The sequence below is a fragment of the Tenrec ecaudatus genome, chromosome 16 (genome assembly GCF_050624435.1).
Source record: "Tenrec ecaudatus isolate mTenEca1 chromosome 16, mTenEca1.hap1, whole genome shotgun sequence".
In the NCBI taxonomy this organism is placed as follows: domain Eukaryota; kingdom Metazoa; phylum Chordata; class Mammalia; order Afrosoricida; family Tenrecidae; genus Tenrec; species Tenrec ecaudatus.
In genome coordinates this window covers 68,171,899-68,192,219 of record NC_134545.1, presented here as the reverse complement: position 1 = coordinate 68,192,219, position 20,321 = coordinate 68,171,899, and the positions used below count along the sequence as shown (strand labels likewise).

The window sequence follows — 20,321 nt, the reverse complement described above, 5'->3', positions numbered from 1 at the left end:
AGAGTGGATGTCAGAAGACACGCTGAAGTTTGCTCTTGAACATAGAGTAGCAAAGCACATGGTCGAAATAATGAGGTAAACGAGTTGAATAGAAAATTTCAAAAGGCGGCTGGAAAAGACAAATAAAATAATATCATGAAATGCACAATGACAAGGGGTTAGGGATCCTGAAAAGAAAACCATATTCAATATGTCTCAAATTGAAAGATTGAAGAAAAATATTCAAGGCTTAATTTGAAGTATTCATGGATTCTCTGGACAAAAAGAGCCCTGGGGATTTAGTGGGCTGCGTGTTCGATGACTGTCATTAAGCTCAGGAGTTCAGAACCAGTAGCCATTCAATAGAAGGTAGTTTTCCACTTTAAAAAAAAAAATTTTATTAGGGACTCATACAACTCTTATCACAATCCATACATACATCAATTGTATAAAGCACATCTGTACATTCGTTGCCCTAATCATTTTCAAAGCATTTGCTCTCCACTTAAGCCCTTTGCATCAAGTTCTCTTTTTTCTCCTCCCTCCCCGCTCCCACCTCCCTCTTGCGCCCTCCATAATTTATACATTATTATTTTGTCATATCTTGCCCTGTCTGGCGTCTCACTTCACCCCCTTTTCTGTTGTCCATCCCCCAGGGAGGAGGTCACATGTAGATCCAAAGATTCAGTCTCAGAAACACACGGGCGGGGGGGGGGGGAGTAATGTTGTGTCCTAAGCATTGCCATGACCCTAAGCATTGTGTCCTAAGCATTGCCATCACTCAATGACAGTGATTTTGCTTTGCTATGAGAAAAATCATGAATACGGTAGAAAGCATTAAAATATGTAGAATACTTAGGGTCACTGTACCGAAAAGAACTATGTATATTCGACAATCTTAAAAGCTAGTGTTTGCTTGTGGCAGTTACATAATCTACTGTCAAGTTGAGCAAAAGCCTCAGTGTGGGCATGGCCTTCTCCTGAGGATTCTGGGAACTCCTGTCTGGGAGGTGGGACACACACTCTCCCTGTGAGACATTCCTGTTTACAAGGCACATGGAGTTACACCGAAGGAGTCAGAGTACTGGAGCTGGAGGAGCCAGTTGGAGACCCATGCCAGTGCTGAGATGCTTCAACTGCCATTGGATCCACAAGACTTTCCACCCACTGGCTTGTGGTCTTCCTGCATTTGGCACGACTGCATGTGTTGCATTAGTCTAAAGAGGAATTTATAGACTGATATCAGACATATTGGCTAATGTCGGATTTATGGACTTGATCTGTACTGGGCTGGAATGTTTTCAATTACTCTTTGTATAAAGCTCTTATTTAAACACATCTGAGTGTCTATGAACTTTTTTCTCTAGGCAACGCATTTCTCTAAAACAAATAATGGAGAACAAAGAAGTTTAAGCTGCACCGAGGGCAATTATCAAAGAAAACCGGGGTCCAAGAACTGATGGATCACCAACTGAAATGATTCAACACATTGAGGAAGCACTGTAAACACTTATTCCTCTATGCCAAGGTCTTTGGAAGATAAGGAACTGTGCAACTGACTGGGAGAGGTCCATCTTTGGGCCCATTCCAAAGAAAGGTGACCCAACAGAATTCATGAATTATCACATAATATCATTAATATAACATGTCATGTCGGCAAAATGTGACTAAAGATGGTGGCAGCAGTCCATTGACAGAAAGTGGAGCTAGGTTTAGAAGAAAGTGTAGAGTGGATGACATCATTGCTAATATCAGATGGCTCCTAGATAAAAACAAAGCATGCCATGAAGGTGTCTACTGCCGTTTCATTAACTATGGCAGCCATTCGACTCTGTGGATCCTAAAATACCATGGGTAACATTGGGATGAATGTGAATTCAAAACCACTTCATTGTGCCCAAGTGGAATCTGTACATGGACCAGGAGACTGTTCTAAGAACAAAAGAGGATGCTGAGTATTTTAAAATCAGGTGTACATCAGGGTTGTAGCCTCTCGCCGTTCGTATTCAAACTGCATACCGAGCAAATAATCCAAGACGTTGGGCTACACGAAGAAGAATGAGAGATCAGGATTAGAGGAAAATGTCTGAACAAACCGGGACACGCAGATTACAAAGTCTTTCTTGCAGAAAGTGAAGAGGATTTAAAGTACTTGCTGATGAAGATCAAGGTTTTTAACCTTCCGTGTGGACTAAAATTCAATGTAAATAAGGCCCAAATCCTCAAATGAACCAATAAAAAACATAACAGCAGGTAAAGACATGATGAAAATTGCTAAAGACTCACTCTTGCTTGGATCGAAAGTCAATGCTCATGGAAGCTAAAGAAGCAAAGTTTTTATTGTGTTGGGCACTCCTGCTGCACAAGACCTCTTTAAAGTGGTGAAGAGCAAGAAAGGATGCCATTTTGAGGACTCAGGTGACCTGACTCAAGCCATGATGTTTTCAATTGCTTCATACACATATGAAAGTTGGACAATGAATAAAGAAGACATGAGAATTGATCCATTTTAATCAAGCTTTTGGCAAAAATATTAAAAGCACCATAAACTGTCAGAAGAACAACAACAAACTGTCTCAGAAGAAGCACAGCCAAAGTGTTGTACTGAGAAGGGAGGATGCCAGGCCTTGCTTCACACAATTCAGATACTACCAAAAGAGACTAGTCCCTGGCAAAGGTCATCATACTTGGACAGGACTGGCAAAAGGGACAGTCTGTGACCCAGGAAACACCAAAGGGAGTTGGATTGACAGTGGCTGCGACAGCGGGCACACACAGCAATCGCTGTGAGGACCATACAGGGCCAGGCAGAGTTTCTTTCTATTATGTAGTAGGTCCCGATGAGTGCAACAGACCAATCGGAGCCCAACAAGAATGCCTTCTAGTCCCCCTTAATGTACAGATCAATTAAATAAAAAGCATATTAAAATATATACTGCGTATATACTCAAGTATAAGCTGACCTATTTATTAGCCGAAGCACCGAATTTTACCACAAAAACTGTATTACAAAATGTGCTGAAAAACTCAGCTTACACACGAGTATATACGGTAGTTCATCAAAGCTCCTTTGCCAGCACTAACCCCTTCTAATTTTAAAGATGCTGATTGTATGTGACATTGCTGTCTGGAATGCATTAGAGCACAATCAACCAGTGAAGGAGGTGTCTGTGACTTTGAACAGTTTACGCCAAGGTCTCTGGTCCTAGATAGCTAGTTTGCATGGACTTTTCTCCAACTGTTAGACTTTGAAAATGCTCACTGCCCCCCCCCCCTCAAAAAAAGAAGGCCCAATTCATTCATTGTAACACAAAGTGGATTGATTACTTATAATAATAATGTATATTTTAGTCCTTGTGTCAATTCACTATTTAGAAGTTCACTGTTTTTATTTTTTTTCAGAGTCCACCTCAGAAGCCTGTTTTTATTATTATAAAAATAAAAAAGGAAACAAGCAGATGGGGAGAAGAGGAAAATATTTTTTGTAGAATGTTTTTAGTGTTTTGAGGAAAACTAGGACATATATAATATGTACTGAAAATATAATGAAAAAGTAAGATACACTTAGTCTTGGCAGTGAATTTGAAATAGAATATAAGGCTACTGCTGCAGACTACTCTTCTTTGCCTGTCTCTGAGCGCTATACCACATCCCTTCTATCCTCTTCTGCAATAAAACTTTCAACACAAAGGATATAATTTTTAAGCTTTCCCTTCCTAGAAAACAACAGACTCCTTATTTACTTTGATAGGAAGCTGAATCTGAAAAATTGGCAAGTTCTTTCAGCCACCAATGGCTCGCATATATTGCTTTATCCTTTTATTTCCAGTACTAAATTCAACTCTCACATAGTACGTGAAGAGCATTTATTTTGGAGAAATATTGGTGGGAGACTAAATGAAACATACAAGTGCAGTCCCTCCACCCCCATTTCATTGAAAGTCACCTTCTTGTGACTTTGCTAAACTAGGTTTATTAATGTTTTGCCTGAACAATGTGTTTTGTATTAACAGTATTGCAAGTTTGGAGCCTTCTTATAGACAGTCATTTAGATATGTTTGTATTTGAAGTTCAAAAATAATTTCTCTGTACCTGTGTTATCAAAGGGTATGTTTAGTAGAAGACTCAAAATGTCCTTGTACAAGGTCAATGCACTCTTACTGAACTTTATCGTAGGTGCAAGTGTGACTAGTTTGAAGTTTTGGTTGCATAGTTAGCTGTATCTTTTGAAGTGGTAACATTTTAGAGACCATAAAATTCCTAAGTTTCTGCTAAAGAAATAAGAAACTATAATTATAAAATTCAAGAAACATACAAACCTAATACAAGCTGTTAGAATTAAAAATGGGGGTGTATGGATACACACAATACACACACATATATACAAACATATCTCATTGCTTAACATTTAAGCATGTATATTTAGTCAGTGGTCCTAACTACCCATAAGCCCACTGCCATCTAATTGATTCCAATTATAGTGACCATAGGGTAGAACTGAACTGCTCGTTAGTGTTTCAGAATCTATATAACTTCATGAGAGAGGACGTCATCATCTATCTTCCACTGAGCACGTGGTGGGTGTGTTTCAACTACTGGCTGGCCTCATTGTTAAAAGTTCAATGCTTATCTTACAGGATCACCAGGGCTCCCTATCATTGTACATGATAGAGATAAGAAATTCTGACTGTAGAATGGGTCATAGTAGAAATATTTGGCAAAAGGTATAAATTTGACTCCCAAAGGGCACTGGACAATGTCTGTACCAATGGCTTCAAGTACAGGGACAATTGGGAGATGGCACAGGACCAGGCAGTATTTCATTCTATTGCGATGGGTTGGCACCCATGCAGGGGCCCTCAAACTTTTTAAACAGGGGCCAGTTCACTGTCCCTCAGACCCGTTGAAGGGCAAGACTATAGTAACAAAACAAAAAAAACTATGAACAAATTCCTATGCACACTGCACATATTTTATTTTGAAGTAAAAACCAAAACGGGGCAAAAAACACCCGACGCCTGCGCGCAGCATTTAACAACAGCAACACGGGGCCATGAAACCCCCATCTCTCTGTGTTGGTGTGTTTGCAGTGGCGGTTGGGTGCTAATTGTATGACTTGTTTCACTCTGTGAATACTCATCAATGTGTTCACACGTGATTAGTACACATTTCTGTATGTAAGTAGCATTGCTAAAAATCTTTTTCAAAACCCCCCAAGCCCCACATAAACCAAAGCATTTACTTTTCAGAGAAGTACCACAATCTTCCATCCCTCTTCTCACTACAGAAAAACAAAACAAAAATCAATCTACACACAATCAAGGCTGCAAATATAAGAACAAAACAAAATAACCTTCACTGTCATGAAATCTATTTTGATGCACAGTGACTGTACAGGACAAAAGAGAAGGGCGGCTTCAGGTCCCGAGGCTGAGACTCTACAGAAGCAGACCCCTTCACGCTCCTCCTGCAGAGCATGGGGAGGGTGAGGTTGCCTACCTTGAGAGCGGCTGCCCAGTGGGTAACTCACCATCCCCCAGGGCGCCTTCAGACTGCACAGCACGGAGTAAGAAAGCCTGATGTGGACAAGTTGCGAGAACTCAAGATGTTTAAGATACCGCAACATTACTAAGGGTTGCCTCTGCAAATATAATTATATGTTATTATTGAAGAAAGAGTCCAAAAATAGACTCAGACCTTTATCCCTCTACATTAGTCTTTCTCGAACACCTAATTAGAGCTCGCAAAGCCCTGCTTCCTATCAACTGAGATAGCCATCAAGGCAGATATTTGGAAGCTTACCCAGAATTTCTGACATATGATAATGTGTTAATTTGTTTAATTATTATTTTTTTATTTTCTATGTCTGAAGTCAGCGGCCAATTCGATGGCAGCTCCTGAGATCACATTTGTCACGTTCCAAAGTTACTCAAATGTATGGTTACCTGTGAAACTTCAATCTCTTGAAAATTCCACTGTCATCTTGATTCATTGGGCAGCCTTTTAAGCCTCTTTTCAAAAGTACCCACCAATAAAGTGACCTTTGAGAATCAATTGGATCTGGTGAATTGACTTCTCTCACACAGGCTCATAGACAATATTTACACTAAACGTCAAACAAATCCACGATGAACTGCTTACACCAACCTCTGCTCTGCCCTCTTTACCATTCATTGTTTTTGGCTTGCACAGCTGAGTAAAATCTTCAATTGCAATTTCAATTTTCTTTTAAACTATCTTAGGAAGGCATGCTTGTGGCAAGCATGTCTTTCTTGAGTCAAAGGTTATATTAATATTATTAACAACTTTATACTTAAAATTAGTTTATTCCATTGCCTTCGACTCACCCCAAAATGATATTTTCTTACCACCTGCAGAGAACTCCTTTATTTAAACTTCAGTATTCTAAAGATTAAACAACACATAATATGTTTTGTAGTAAGTCAACTTATCATAGCTACTAAAATAGTTGATAAAGAATTGCATTGTATATCATAGAAAAAAAGTTTGCCACATCAAAAGTACAGCAAATCAGTGCATTTTTGGTAGCAGTTTAATTTTCTATATGACAGGGAAAAAAGAGATCTTCGCTAGGTAGAGTATAAATAATGCAGTCACAAAAATGGTGTGTTATATGACAACAAAACAATATTTACATACTTCTCACCACGAGAATATAGTTAATACAGTGAAATATGATTTTCCTTGAAGTTCGAATATGATACAGTTTATAATTTATTGCAATGAAACCAGAAATTCTTGAAAGTCCCTGCATAGTTTTCAATAATAAAAATGTTTCTGTTTGCTTAGAGTTTGAGATCTGATTTGACATGAGAATGACTAAAGCAATTCAGAATGATTTAAAGAAGAAACCCCAGTTGCCCTGCAGCCAACCACAGATTTTGAAACTCCAGCTAATTGCTCATATGTCAAAATATTTGGCTGATGATTTGAACGTGGGGTTCATCTTAATTAAACAGAGTAAAGCCAGCTAGAGACAAAGAGGATGACAGGGCTAAAGTAGTAACCTCTCTCAACTCATGTTTTATTTCCCTTATTTTACCTTGTCCCTCTCTCCCCAGCTCGCTCGTTCCTCTCAGCCTCTGCTGCGCTCTGATTCCACCCGCACATAGCTTTCTCCTGCCCCACCCCACCCCCCATGCACCATCTGTGATTAGCTGAGGGAAACAGTCATCTTGGAATATTTTGACTAAAAGAAAATATTAACATGAAAGCAACTTTCTCTCTAAATGGCTGTCAGAGGCGGGAAGATAATAAAAGTGAAAGTTTAGCATTTTCCTTTGAAACACATGGCAGTCTGTGTACCAGGAAAATAAATAGCAAAACCACTTGAAACCCAATCCTACAGCCATCAAATCGGTTCCAACTCAAAAGCAACCTACATATTTTTTCCTGCACATTTTAATATTTTTTTATTTCTATGCAACAATTTTTATGAAAAAAAAGAGATTATTTGCTAGGAAGTAGGTGGGTCCTCAAAGGTCATTTGGGAGTGTGGAAGGGTGTGTAGTGGAGAGATGTTCACAAAGTGTCTTTCATCCGAAAATTATACTTTATTTAGACTTGCAGCTGTAGTTTGATAATGACCTTTGCAGACAACGACCTTGCCAAAATCAAGGCACTGTGACGAGAGTGGGGAAGTTACCTTCCTTCCTCCCAGCAGTTGGAGGTCACTTTGGGAAGAAGGAACGAGGTCAAATAAAATATCACCTCCAAGGGTCTTTTGTCATCTTGTACCTTGGGACAAGCTCTATAATCGACAGGTATATGCTGTGTCCATTCTAACGCTAAGCCAGCTCAATGCAAAAAAGGGATGAGGCAAGAAGACACCATATCGTCTTTTTATTCGTTTCATTAACAGACATACAGAGTAATTAATTCAGCTTAATACTTAGGCTTTTTAGAAAGGGAGGAAATGATAAAACCCTCTCCTTGCTTAGGAAACCCTGTGGCACAGTAGAGTTCTACATAGGGCGGATCAGTAGCCACAAGATCCGCAGGTTCAACTTACTACCTGCTGGCGAAAGACAAGGCTGTCTGCTCCCTCATGTGCTCTGGCGTATAGAGTCATTAGGAGTTGGAATCAAATTGATGGAAGCAAGCGAGGGTTACTGATTCATAAATAAACATGCTATGTTATGTGCAACCCTCCTTAAGAGAAAATTTCAAACAGAACAGTAAAATAAAATATCCAAATTTAGCAAATGTATCAAATATCTCAATGACTTCTAGGAAGATTATTTGTTTAGTGATTTGGGGAATAGTTATTATTTGGTTACCAAACAAAAGAAGGGTTTGATATTCCTGTGGGGTAAAATTTCTCTAAAAAGTATATAGGAATTTCCATTTATTTATGCAAACTTGCCCATTCCTAGAAGCCTTGTCATTGGGAGAATGGAGGTATCTTGTCATTTACTTATCTGCTGAACTGAAGTGGTGTGAGTTGTGTGTATCATATATACACTAAATATTAAACTATAAAATATGACTGCCAATATAAGACTAGACTGACAATTTCCAAAGATACAAAGGCATGTCACCTCTAATATTTGTCTGGCTACCTGTACTCTGGTAGTAGCTGCTGTGTTTTTGTTTTGTTTTTTAATTTCTGCTAACTCAGGTTCTCTGTTGATTCCTGTAAATCTTTTCTCTCTCCAGTTTTTCTTAAAATGACAACAATCATACAACAGAAAAACAATACCATAAATAAGCATGGAATATCTTGTTTATTTACTAATAAATACTTGTTATCTATCCCACTGATGTAATGAATTTTAATAATTCCAATTATTGTATTTTGAGTTGTGATGGCTAATTTTCTGTAGTTTGCTATCCATTGCTTTGGTGCTGACACCTGTGGTCTTGCAACTCTACAAAGTCCTATTGCACATTAAGAGACAAATTGGAATGTGGCTTAGAGATGAAATAGAAAAGTAGGAATATTCATGTATTTGTTTTAGGAGACCTGTACTGACAACATGAGAAGAAAGATGGCGTGATGGACCAACTGTCAGGAGATGAGTGGTCTGTCTCATGCACGGTAATGGGACGTGAGGATGAACACTAGTGAATGATGGTGTAAATGGAGATTGTGTGAGACTCCAGACAAGCCAGAGGTATCTGATTTGGACTTAATACATGATCAGATGTGAAGACATGGAAAGAGCTAAGCTCAAAGCTTGGGTGACTGATCAATTGCAGTATTATTATTATTTGAAAGAGTGACTCAAGCACAGAAAGCATATTTCAAAGTTATGAATTTAGTTTGATATCTTCCTTATTGACAGCAGCACAGAATACTCGCAGTAGTTTTTTTTCTTTTTAACACAGAATTGAAAATGGCATGCAGAGATCAGAAAAGGAAGCCTAAATATATGATTTCGATACTTGTGATTTCTTTGAAGTAGAGTCTTTAGACATTTCTTTCTCTTATACCACAATCAAAATGCCTATTGAAAACGAACACATTCTGTATGCCTTGAGAATCTCAAATCTTCATGTCCCATTTAGTGATCAGATAGTAAAATCTGCATTGTAGTGGACATAAAGGCTAAATATTTTTTAGAGTTTTAGCATAAGATGTTCAAAAGTAAAATTAAAGTAGCGGTTCTCTTAGACTTCAGCTGTTTTTTCACATGATATTATATGTGCATGTGTGTGTGAACTAAGGATACTTTTAAAATATATGAAGTTATATAACTCATAACAATGAGGTGAATGTTTTGGCCTTTGCTGTAAATGCTTTATACGTGAATGAAATCACTAAAATTTAGCATCTTTAAAAAGTGGGTTTTATATTTCTACTTCAGGCATCTTTGATTTGTTTTATATCATCTAATTTATCATCCAAACCAGTGCATATTATTGAGAGTGAAAAGGGCATTATTAATAATTACAGAGGAAAACAGGAATAAACATAAAGTGTCATAGGTACTTTATGAATCTCTGTATGGTAGAAGAAATGCCATATTTTAAAGCAGATCATTTTGTCTACAAACTTTTATGTTCAGGTAAAAATTATAACTTCCAAATGTGTACTTCATTTTAAGTATGCTTCAATTATTATAGTTCACTGGACTTTGGGATGTTGTCTTGAAATAAGATGCACATTTCTTTCAAGTGAACATAGTCTAATTATTTAATATTCTAAAACTTAACAGCAAGTTCATTTTCTCTTCCTAGTTTTACCTTTACTTTTTTCTTCAACATGCTGAAAAAAATTACTGACAGAAATAGAAAAAAATGAAGAAGATAAATCTCTAATTCGTGATACTCACCAGCTGTTACATGCTCACACAGCTTTTTAAAGCAGAGTATTTCTTCAAAATCTAAGAAAAAATATTTCACTTATTTTTCCCCTCAGCTTCCAATACAGAAGTTGGGATCAAGTCCAATTAAAAACTTTTATCGCAATGTAAATTAAAGCATTATTACAGAAAAAGAGAAGAAATTGAAAGACTTACTACAGGAGAACTCCCAGATTATAACATTTCAATGAATCCCTGAACAATGCCACAATACTCAGCTATGATTCAAGTGGGTGGCATATTGTTATTCTTACAGTTTGATACCTTTGCTTATTATCCCCTTGACCGCACACAAAATACAGTGATTTGAATCTAATAATGTCTGTATAAACTTCCAATAATAATGTAAAGTATTATTAAAACATTAAGAAACGATGTGTGACCCGTTTTAATAGATTTTTTTTCATAATTGATGAACTGCATTAGGCGTTCCTCTGGCACACTAGGAACATTGATTTTGATAGTAAAATAAAATAATTGATTTCAGGTTTCAAATGCGGTGGGTGGGAAATAGTACTTTGTCGATGCTTTACCTCCCACAGAGAACAGCACCACGGGACCCCAGGTGGATTGACAGTAGACAACTAACTGATACGTGTTTTTGAGTTTTCTATAGTCCCGTGATAATTAAAATGAAATAGTGCAAGAAGATAAAGATCATGCCTGGCTGTTTTAGACAAATGGTAAAAGTCTACTGCTTTCCTTTGCCGAGTGAGCCCCACGGCCTCACTGAGCGATATCCAAGGACATTGCTGTCACACATACGGCTCTCTCCGTGGTCTGGCGCTATACTTCATTTCCCGGTTAACTGCTTGTAGCTCGCTATCTCATGGCTCCGAGCTTTTACTTATGTTCTTCCGTCTGTTGAGACATATTTTCTACTTTCTTCATTGGCCCAAACTTCCCAAGCAGAAACTTTAGCTTACAGTCATCTCTGGAAAACCTCACTTGAGTTTCTGGATTAATCTAAATTTCCCAATTGTGTGCTTTGCTGGCATGTAACCAATTGATGTGTTATCTCTGATTTAACTGTTTATCTCACTCACCTTCTACATTACATGCTCCTTAAGGAAGAGGGGACAGTAAGTAGGCACAGGTTTGGGTGTGTATAATTTTTTTGATGTTAAGAAAATACACCTTGGTTTGAGTCAAAATAAAATGTACACCAAAAGAGTATTGTTTGCAAATGGAAGTCAACAGTTAAACCAGACAGCCACTAAAGCAACTGTCTTTCTCATGAAGTGAAGGCTTAGATAAACATGCTTTTACCTTCATCTTGATGTTTACTAGTAATGTGACACTGCATAAGTTTCATTTTCTATGCTATACATGAGCTTGGCAATAACACTGCAGAAATAACTCAATTAAACCTTGCACAAATTACATAAGAAATATATATTATGCTAATATTGTACCCTCTGTTTTGCCTTATTTAATACTTTTTCTTGTATCAATTATAAGATAAAGACAAGAGGGATTAATTTTCATAGCTAACATTTTATATGCATAGTTACAAAAAAGACATGCAATCCATGCTGTATTTACTATGTATCTTTCCTATGTCTTCTCATTTACTTAAACTACCCACTATCCCTGCTTGTCAAATTTCTCTCCTGTCTTTACTGCTGACCTCTTACCTTCTTCATCTAGTCTGTAAGAATTAATTTTCAGCTCCCTGGGTTGGCACAATACCTTTACATGGTATATATAGATTAAAAATCATTTCATTGGGGGCTCTTACAGCTCTTATAAACAATCCGTACATCAATTGTATCAAGCATATTTGTACCTATGTTGCCATCATTATTTTCTAAACATTTACTTTCTATTTGAGCCCTAGGCATTAGCTCCTCTTTTTTCCTCCCTCCCACCCTCCTACCCTCATGAACCTTTGATAATTACAAATAATTATTATTTTCGTATCTTAAACAACGACCACTGTCTCCCTTCACACACTTGGTTTTACTATCGATTAGTAGACCAAGCCAAAAAGTAATGTGAATGTTATTACTCTATCTTTGAAACTGTTTCATAGCTAAGACCACTTTTTATTAAAGGAAAATTGTGAGACGAATATTAGAGGAATCTTCAAGCAAGCAATGACTTTTATTTTATGTTAGAAATTCATTGTTTTATATTAATTAAAATATAAGTTTATATTAGAGAATTATATAATATGAAGACAATATAATTAAATTATGAATTTTGAACATTAAAATATGCAGATATATTGTTTCATTGTTAAGATTATTATTTTTAAAGTTATGAAAAATAATTTATATAGGCTGCAACATATACAATTGATGAGTTAGCACCTTGTTGAGATAATATTCAGTTAAATATTCTTTTATTTTAGAATACCCAGCATAATCAAAACTAAAATCTTTTGAAGTAATTTACCATAATAAACTAATTTCATTTTGCCTCTTTTCCTATAAACATTATAGTCCATTGCTGTCAAAATTAATTTAAAATTTTATACTAAAGCTCCTGTAGTAACCTCTACAGATTCCTTTGATGAAGAGTTAATAAACACAATAAAATAAGAAATTCATTTAATTTACCTTAATAACTAAATCAAATTTCTGATGAAAGTCTCTGTTTACTGGCTCCAGAAGACTAAGCTCTGCAGTCCTCGGGTGCATATGGAAAAACCGTGGGTAGTCCTCAGGGGTCCCTGAAAGACAGTGACATTACACGGTGTAACTGAGAAAAATAAGGAGTAAATGTGTCTGTTTTATTTGTTTCCTTCATTAGTTTAGGAGCAAAATCATAAGTTCATAAGTAAATCAAGTTTGAAAATTAGGCAGTCTTGGGCAGCAGATCTGAATGCAGTACAGGATTAGTTTATGTACAAGAGAATGAAAACAAAATTTTATCATAGAATTATATTACAATATTGCATAAATTTTAATTATAGCATACATAGTCTCTCAGCATGGCTTACAATAAACAATAAATTGTAGTTTGCACCAAATAACCATGCTTGGAAATAAATCAGAATATATTTTGCTTATCTAGGTTTATGTTTTTTAAGATAAGAATAAATTCTATTATATCAACCATATTATAACAGTTTTGATGAAATCTGTAATGTCTGAGAAGCTGGCTTCATAAATGTAGGCTTTTCAGAGAAATGTAATGTATTTTATTCCCTGCAAGAAATTTCCTCAAAGCACAAGGTATTTCCAATCTTACGTGCTTTAAAGAAAAGTTACACAATGTAAAAGGAGAAGAAAGAAGAATTGCTCGTTAGGTTTCTGGTGTTGAAGAAGAATGAATACACAATGGGCTGCCAGAGGAATGGATACATCTATCGTGGGTGAAGTGCAGGCCAATAACCATTTGAAGCAAGGGTGTCAGCGAGACTTGGTTCCTGTACTTTGGGCACATCGCCAGGTAGATGAAATTGCAGAGTCACCATGCTTAGCAAAGAAGAAGAACCATGAAAAAGATTTGAGGCTTTCCGTGAAATGGATTGGAACATTGGCTGTAACAATGGGTTCCAATGTAGCAATGATTTCGAGCATGTCCAGAAGTAGGTGGTTATATTGTGTTACAGATAAGGTTGTTATGATGCAAACTGACTCAGTGATGCCTAACACTAGCTGCAAGATTTATGGTGTAGAGCCACCACCACCATCAGGACACAAAAGAGGTCCATGACGTTTACTTCTTATCTCTAGCCACTGCTGTTCTGTTCACGGTCTCTATAATTTTGTCTTTTCTTGAGTGTCCTAAAGTGGTATATAAAAGGTCAAGTTGCTTCACATCCTCATTAAAACCTAATATCATCACTCTAAAAATTATTTAGTCGATTCAGTGGGCTTCTAGTACATTTATTTATTTTGAAATGTAGATTTGCATTTTCCTACTACTAAAAACCAAATCCACTACCAACAAGTCAATTCTGATTCATAGGGACCCTACGGTTTGGAGTAGAATTGCTTTCTGACTCTGGAACTTTTCAGAACTGAAAGCCTCATCTTTCTCCCGCAGATTGGCTGGTGGTTTTGAACTGCTGACCCTGGGATTACTTGCCAAATGGCCACCCCTTACATCATCAGTTACAAATAGTTAGTTCAAAGATAGTGCTTTCAATGCTAAATTTAAGAAACTATATCCTAAACTTCACCATTCCCCCCCCCCCAGAAATTTTATAGTTTTACTTCTTACATTTTGGTATTGGAATCCTTTCAGGTAAGTGTATATTGTGAAAGGTGTAGATTAAGGTTTATTTCTCAGCATAAGCTCATATAATTGTTCTAGCATTATTGTTTAAAGAGTGTTTTTCCCCTTTCATTAACTTACTACTTTCTATTACACTTGAAAGCATTACTATTTAACAGACTTTTAAAATGAGCAGTAGTTACCTGTAATCTTCAGGCATATTACTTCTGACCCTCTAGAAGTAGCAAATGATATGAGATCCTGAGGCAAGTTTAAATTTTCTTGTGTTATTTGTATTCAATGGAGTACCATCTACAAAATAACTTTTTGAATGGCTTATACATTGGCTAACATACATCTAATACACTACAGAATAACAAATTGAAATGAATTCAATATCAGGTTTTTGTTTCTACATCAAGGAAGTAAATGGCCACATATAAAACATTTAATCAGGAATCTGTTACATAATGAAATAGCACAGAATTCTTCTCTTGCAGATGCCTCACAAACTTCATGGAAATATTTGGCTACTCTTCAAATTTTAACATTGTAAATATGTAAAAGTTTATGATTAACCTCGGTCAAATATTACTAAAGGACACACCCATAATATATTCTGTTTCAAAATATGTATGCAATATGTCATATAGATATAATGTAGGATACATAATATGTAATATACATATTCATTTGAAATATAAACTCATAACTGAGTTTTCTGTGAAATTCTTTTCATTGATCTCTAAATGTTGTCTGTCTCACAAAAGTCAGGGCGCTTTTGAAGTATTAGCATGTTGTGCAAGGACTGAAGAGTGTGGGTGAGCATACGGTCAGCACGGAATCACTCGATTCATGTCATTTGGAGACAATGAGAACTAGTCGTTTGAGTTAAGTTACACCTCATTCAAGACGAGCCCTGGTAGGCAGTGGTTATGCTTTGCGCTAGATGTGCAAGGTCAGCAGTTCGAAAGCACCAGTGGATTCAGAGAGAAAAACAAAAAAAGGTCCTTTCTACTCGGGTACAGAGTTGCCATTTCAGAAATTCACAGGGCAGTTCTACCCTGTCCATTAGGATTTCTATGAATGTGCATCACCTCCGTCACAGCTGAATATATGTCACGCATCCAAAAAATGTAGCTTCTTAAAAGTGACCTGAAACCTTGGGCATATTCTTTCTCCGATCTCTGTTGTGATTTAATCTACAGTTCAATTGTCTTAAAACTCCCACTCAAAACTCAACTCACTGTTTTGATTGCATCAATTCTGACCCAGAGCCATCCTACAGAATAGAATAGAACTAACCCTCTGGTTTTCGGAGACTGTAAATCTTCACAGGAATCGAAGCATATCTGCCAGTGTCAAACTACAGATTGAGTGGTTGGTAGAAGAGTGCTTCATCCTCCATGCTACCGGCAAGCCTAACAAACCCACTGCCCTCCAGTCTCTTCCAAGAATGGCCCCTATGGGTTCTGACACCAAAGCTCTAGGGATTAGCAAGTCTGATCTTTCTCCCACAGAACAACTGATGATTTTCAACTGCTGAACTTGCAGTTAGCACCCAAAGAGCAAATCACTCTACTACGAGTCTATGTGTAAGGTTAACCAAAAGATACTCCCTCTGTATTCACTTCATGTGCTATCCCTCTTCAAAACAATTTTAATCTATGGTTTGAAGCATATTTCTCTCTTGACTTAAGTTCATATTAATCTTTAATCATTCATATATAATTTCAAATTTATATGGAGGATATTACATTTAAAATTAGTTCAAGATGGTGAATATAATTAGCATTCCTCAATTCCACAACTCAATCTGCCTAAAGTATAAATTTTTAAAGGCTAGGATAAGCATATGTTCTTGTTTTGAATATGTTTTAATTATACCTTCTTCCTGACAATACCTATTAACTTGTAATGCATGACATGTCTATTATGCAGGCTGCAAGATTGGAGTATGATTTATAGTATTCTGTCAGCATCTTTCCTGAGGATAAAGAAATGAATTTAAAAAAATGTGAAGTAATTAAAGTTTAAACTTTTCTTTTGTCATTGTTTAATATTTTACATTAGAAAAAATATAATACAATCTCAAAAAATGTCTGAAAACAAAAGAAAAGGGTGCAAACTCTTCCTCCAGTATCAGCAAATGGCGAGATGTAGTGGCCTGAGCTTATTTGATATTGAAATGGCAGAGCGCACTGCATTTCCCTCTTATGGCACTCCAGAATCCTTGAACTCTCCAGAGAGAAGCCCTGTGCCTGTCTTTCCATAAAGAAACCATTTCTCAAGGTTAATGACTAGGTTTGCATTCCACAAAGTCAGCTGGGCAAATACATTGCTAAGTGATTTAAAAAAAATAATCATTCTAGTAATTGCTTCCACCATGAAAGTTTGTCATGACATTTTATTAGTAACTATATGCATGATTAGTTAAACTGAGAAAAAGAACGGAGAAATTTTTATAAAAATTTATAAACATAGGCTAGAAAACAAAATCTTTAAAATCTATATTTTTAGTGTTATGTGGACTAGAAAAGGCACATACCAAGTTATTTTAAATTATTTGAAAAAAAAGGTTATTTTAACATCATTGACATTCTCTTTATAGCTGTAACTCTAGAAGAGAAAAATATTTTATGAAGAAATATCTTTTACTCGGCATTTTCCATATGCACCTTCTGAACCTACTCTATGACATTTAATATGCCTTAGTTGGTTCTAATATATATAAATCTTATATATATAAAACTTATATAATATAGATAAAACTTACCAAGGAATCAATATTTATTAGATTATTCACTAATATAAAATGAAGACAATTAAGAACTATTATATTGTTTAAATAGCATATAAGGATAAAGCACTATGACAAATAAGAAATAAAAATATGTATCATAACTAACATGAGTATCCATTAGCTTATTGTTACATATAGTGGCACTAGGGCCTGGTAAGAAGTTAGTATATATATAATATATAAGATACATATTAGTTTATTATATATAATATATACAATACATATATCTTATAAGTTAGTGCATATATATATCTTATACATTGTTCAAGGGTTCAAGTCTTTTCTTTTTTCTAATGAAGTCATTATCAGTAACCGAGTATAAAGGAAGCCCCTTTCGCTCACCATCAGACTTTTATTTTATTATTTTACAAACTGTGCAAATCGATGGTGCAATTATAAAACATTTAAGAAATTTTGGTATTATTATTATTATTTTTTAACAATTTATTGGGGCTGATACAATTCTTTTCACAGTTCATACATATACATACATCAATTGTATAAAGCACATCTGTACAGTCTTTGCCCTAATCATTTTTTTCTCTTTTCTTCTTTTACATTTTATTAGGGACTCATACAACTCTTACCACAATCCATACATATACATACATCAATTGTATAAAGCACATCCATACATTCCCTGCCCAATCATTCTCAAGGCATTTGCTCTCCACTTAAGCCCCTTGCATCAGGTCCTCTTTTTTTTCCCCCCTCCCTCCCGGTATTATTTTTCTTAGTAAGCATTGTGAGCTTCTGACATCGCATGCTTTCTGCTGATTAGATGACAGTAAGGAAAGTTCTCTTGCTACTAAGGTTCCGGTTCTTACAGGTGTGGCCTACTCTAGGTACGATGGCTTCAAAGTTGCCTCTGTAAACAATGATGGCTGCAGAAAATGCTATCAGTAAGACTCTTGTCTTTGTCTCATTAAGATGTGTTCATTAATATATATTGTGTCATTAATTTATGATATTATAAATATTATCAATGTGTTTTTAATAGTTATATATTTAAATCACTTCATTGGGGGCATGTACAACTCTTATTACAATCCATCCATCCATTGTGTCAAGCATATTTGTACATCTGCCGCCATCATCATTTTCAAATATTAATATATATGAATGTCTCATCAAAACAGTAGCTTCTGATCTGCTTGCTGGCCAGTTAAATTAAGGCAGAAGGCACAGGTCTAAAGAGGACGATGGCTGTTCCAGTACTGCACAGGGTATCATGGATATATTTTTAAATAGGCAGAGAACGATCAGAGGCTTATTATAAAGAAGTTTAAGAAAAATGAAAACCACAGTAATAAGAAAAAGTCCTGGAATGTTGCAGTAAAGGTTTTTGGGGTTTGTTTGTTTGTTTTTCAGAAAGGCAATGACCTTGCTCATTCTTTGATGTTGGAAGGGCGGTCCTATGAGAATTTTATTGGAAAACATTACTCCATGCACTTGAAATCTCTGTTCTTCTCTCTTCAGACTACTTTTGTTGCCAAAATGCAAAAAATATTTCAAAGGAACATAATATTTCACAAACATAACCGGCGGCCCTTGGGAAGCCAACCCTGTTGGCATGGTGTCTCTGAAGGACACAGAAGTCTCTGGGCAGCATCGGAGATTAGAAACATCACCTTCAGGAGTGTTTTGATGGAACACATGTCAAGAAACAATAACTTCACAATACAATCTTTCGAGAAAGGTTTCTATATTTTTATAATAATGCTTGTTGACTTCCCCTTGTATTAATTCTTACACAGAGTGAAAAGTCTATTACTTAATCAAATAGTTTTTTTAGAGAAGTAAAGAAATGATGATAGTAGTCAATGAGATGCAGAATACAAAACTTAAAAAAAAGCCGGCCCATTTTCTTTTATCTTTAGATATAAACACATTATCTTCTCTGTACTCACAATGTCAGAACTGTGCTAGACAACACACACCAGAATTCACAATGTCCCCACAAACTGACTGTGATCTACCATTAATAGAAATCTAGTCCTACAAATTACATGAGACTTTAATCACACAGGAAGGCAGGACAGTAGTGTAATTTTCATATTCTCGGACCTAACACTGCAAAACACAATGGCTCTGAATAATCAGCTGCACACTATCTTTGTCATTTTCATTATGCTTGTTTGCATTATGCACCACTAGTAAACAACAACTGCCACTAAACTTCTCATTCCTGAAACAGAAAGAAAAAACTAGAAAGGGGTATTTACATTACACTTGTTACATCAATTTTGGGGGTAATTTAGGATTCTTGAGGTTTCGCTTGTGGCCATAGTTCTTTTGAACTGTCACAAATTGCTATTGAGTCAATGGAAATGAATAACATAGAATTAGAAATTACTAGGGGTAATGTAGTGTATTGAAAATTAAACAAAAGTCAGCTTGACTTTAATATTTTCATATTAAAGCTTATTCATTTTGCAAAAGTGCCCTGGAGTCAGACTTGAAGAATGTATATGTTTTGATTTTTAAATAATTAATTTTTATATCAAAAATTATTTTTGATCAACTGCTTGAAAGAGAGCATGACAATTTCTGCTAACCTGTTCTCTAGTGAAACTGGTAAGAATTATTTTGGCAAAATAAATATTAAATCCTCTAATTGGGATCCTAAAAGTAACCATTAAATGAAGCTATATCTATTCAAGGCAATCCACCACAACAACCAAAGAGTAAGAGAGGTGAGGATTTGTTATTTGAAACAAGACCTTTCCTGTAATCCTCCTTTCAAGCTGAACAAAGCAGAAACCTCTTCAGATGGCTCCAGCCAAGAGCACAGAGTTCCTTCTTCCTCCACCTGAAGAGTTCAACTCTCTCCCCAAAGGGAAAACAAAGTGTCAGTGTTTCTTATCCTGTCCTCAAAGTTTCATGCACAAACTATGCCCCAAGGGAAAAGAGTGGAACTTTGAGCATTTTCCATGGAGATAACCAGTTGTTAGAAATAACAGTAAGTATTTTCAAATTTGTCATTGTAAATGCATTCACACAACTGAAGAAACTGATTAAAAAATCAGAAGAAGGTTTGG

The 20,321-nt window shown here is 36.0% G+C and overlaps 1 protein-coding gene across 17 annotated transcripts in view; it reads right to left on the bottom strand.

The window, feature by feature from the left end:
- The window catches only part of PCDH15 (protocadherin related 15), an 819,982-nt gene that overhangs the window by 391,028 nt on the left and 408,633 nt on the right, over nucleotides 1-20,321 (bottom strand). For all 17 annotated transcript variants that reach the window (XM_075535092.1, XM_075535093.1, XM_075535090.1 and 14 more), the window contains one exon: nucleotides 12,872-12,984. In XM_075535092.1, the coding sequence (XP_075391207.1) occupies nucleotides 12,872-12,984 (113 nt within the window). The remainder of the gene's footprint in view (nucleotides 1-12,871; nucleotides 12,985-20,321) is intronic.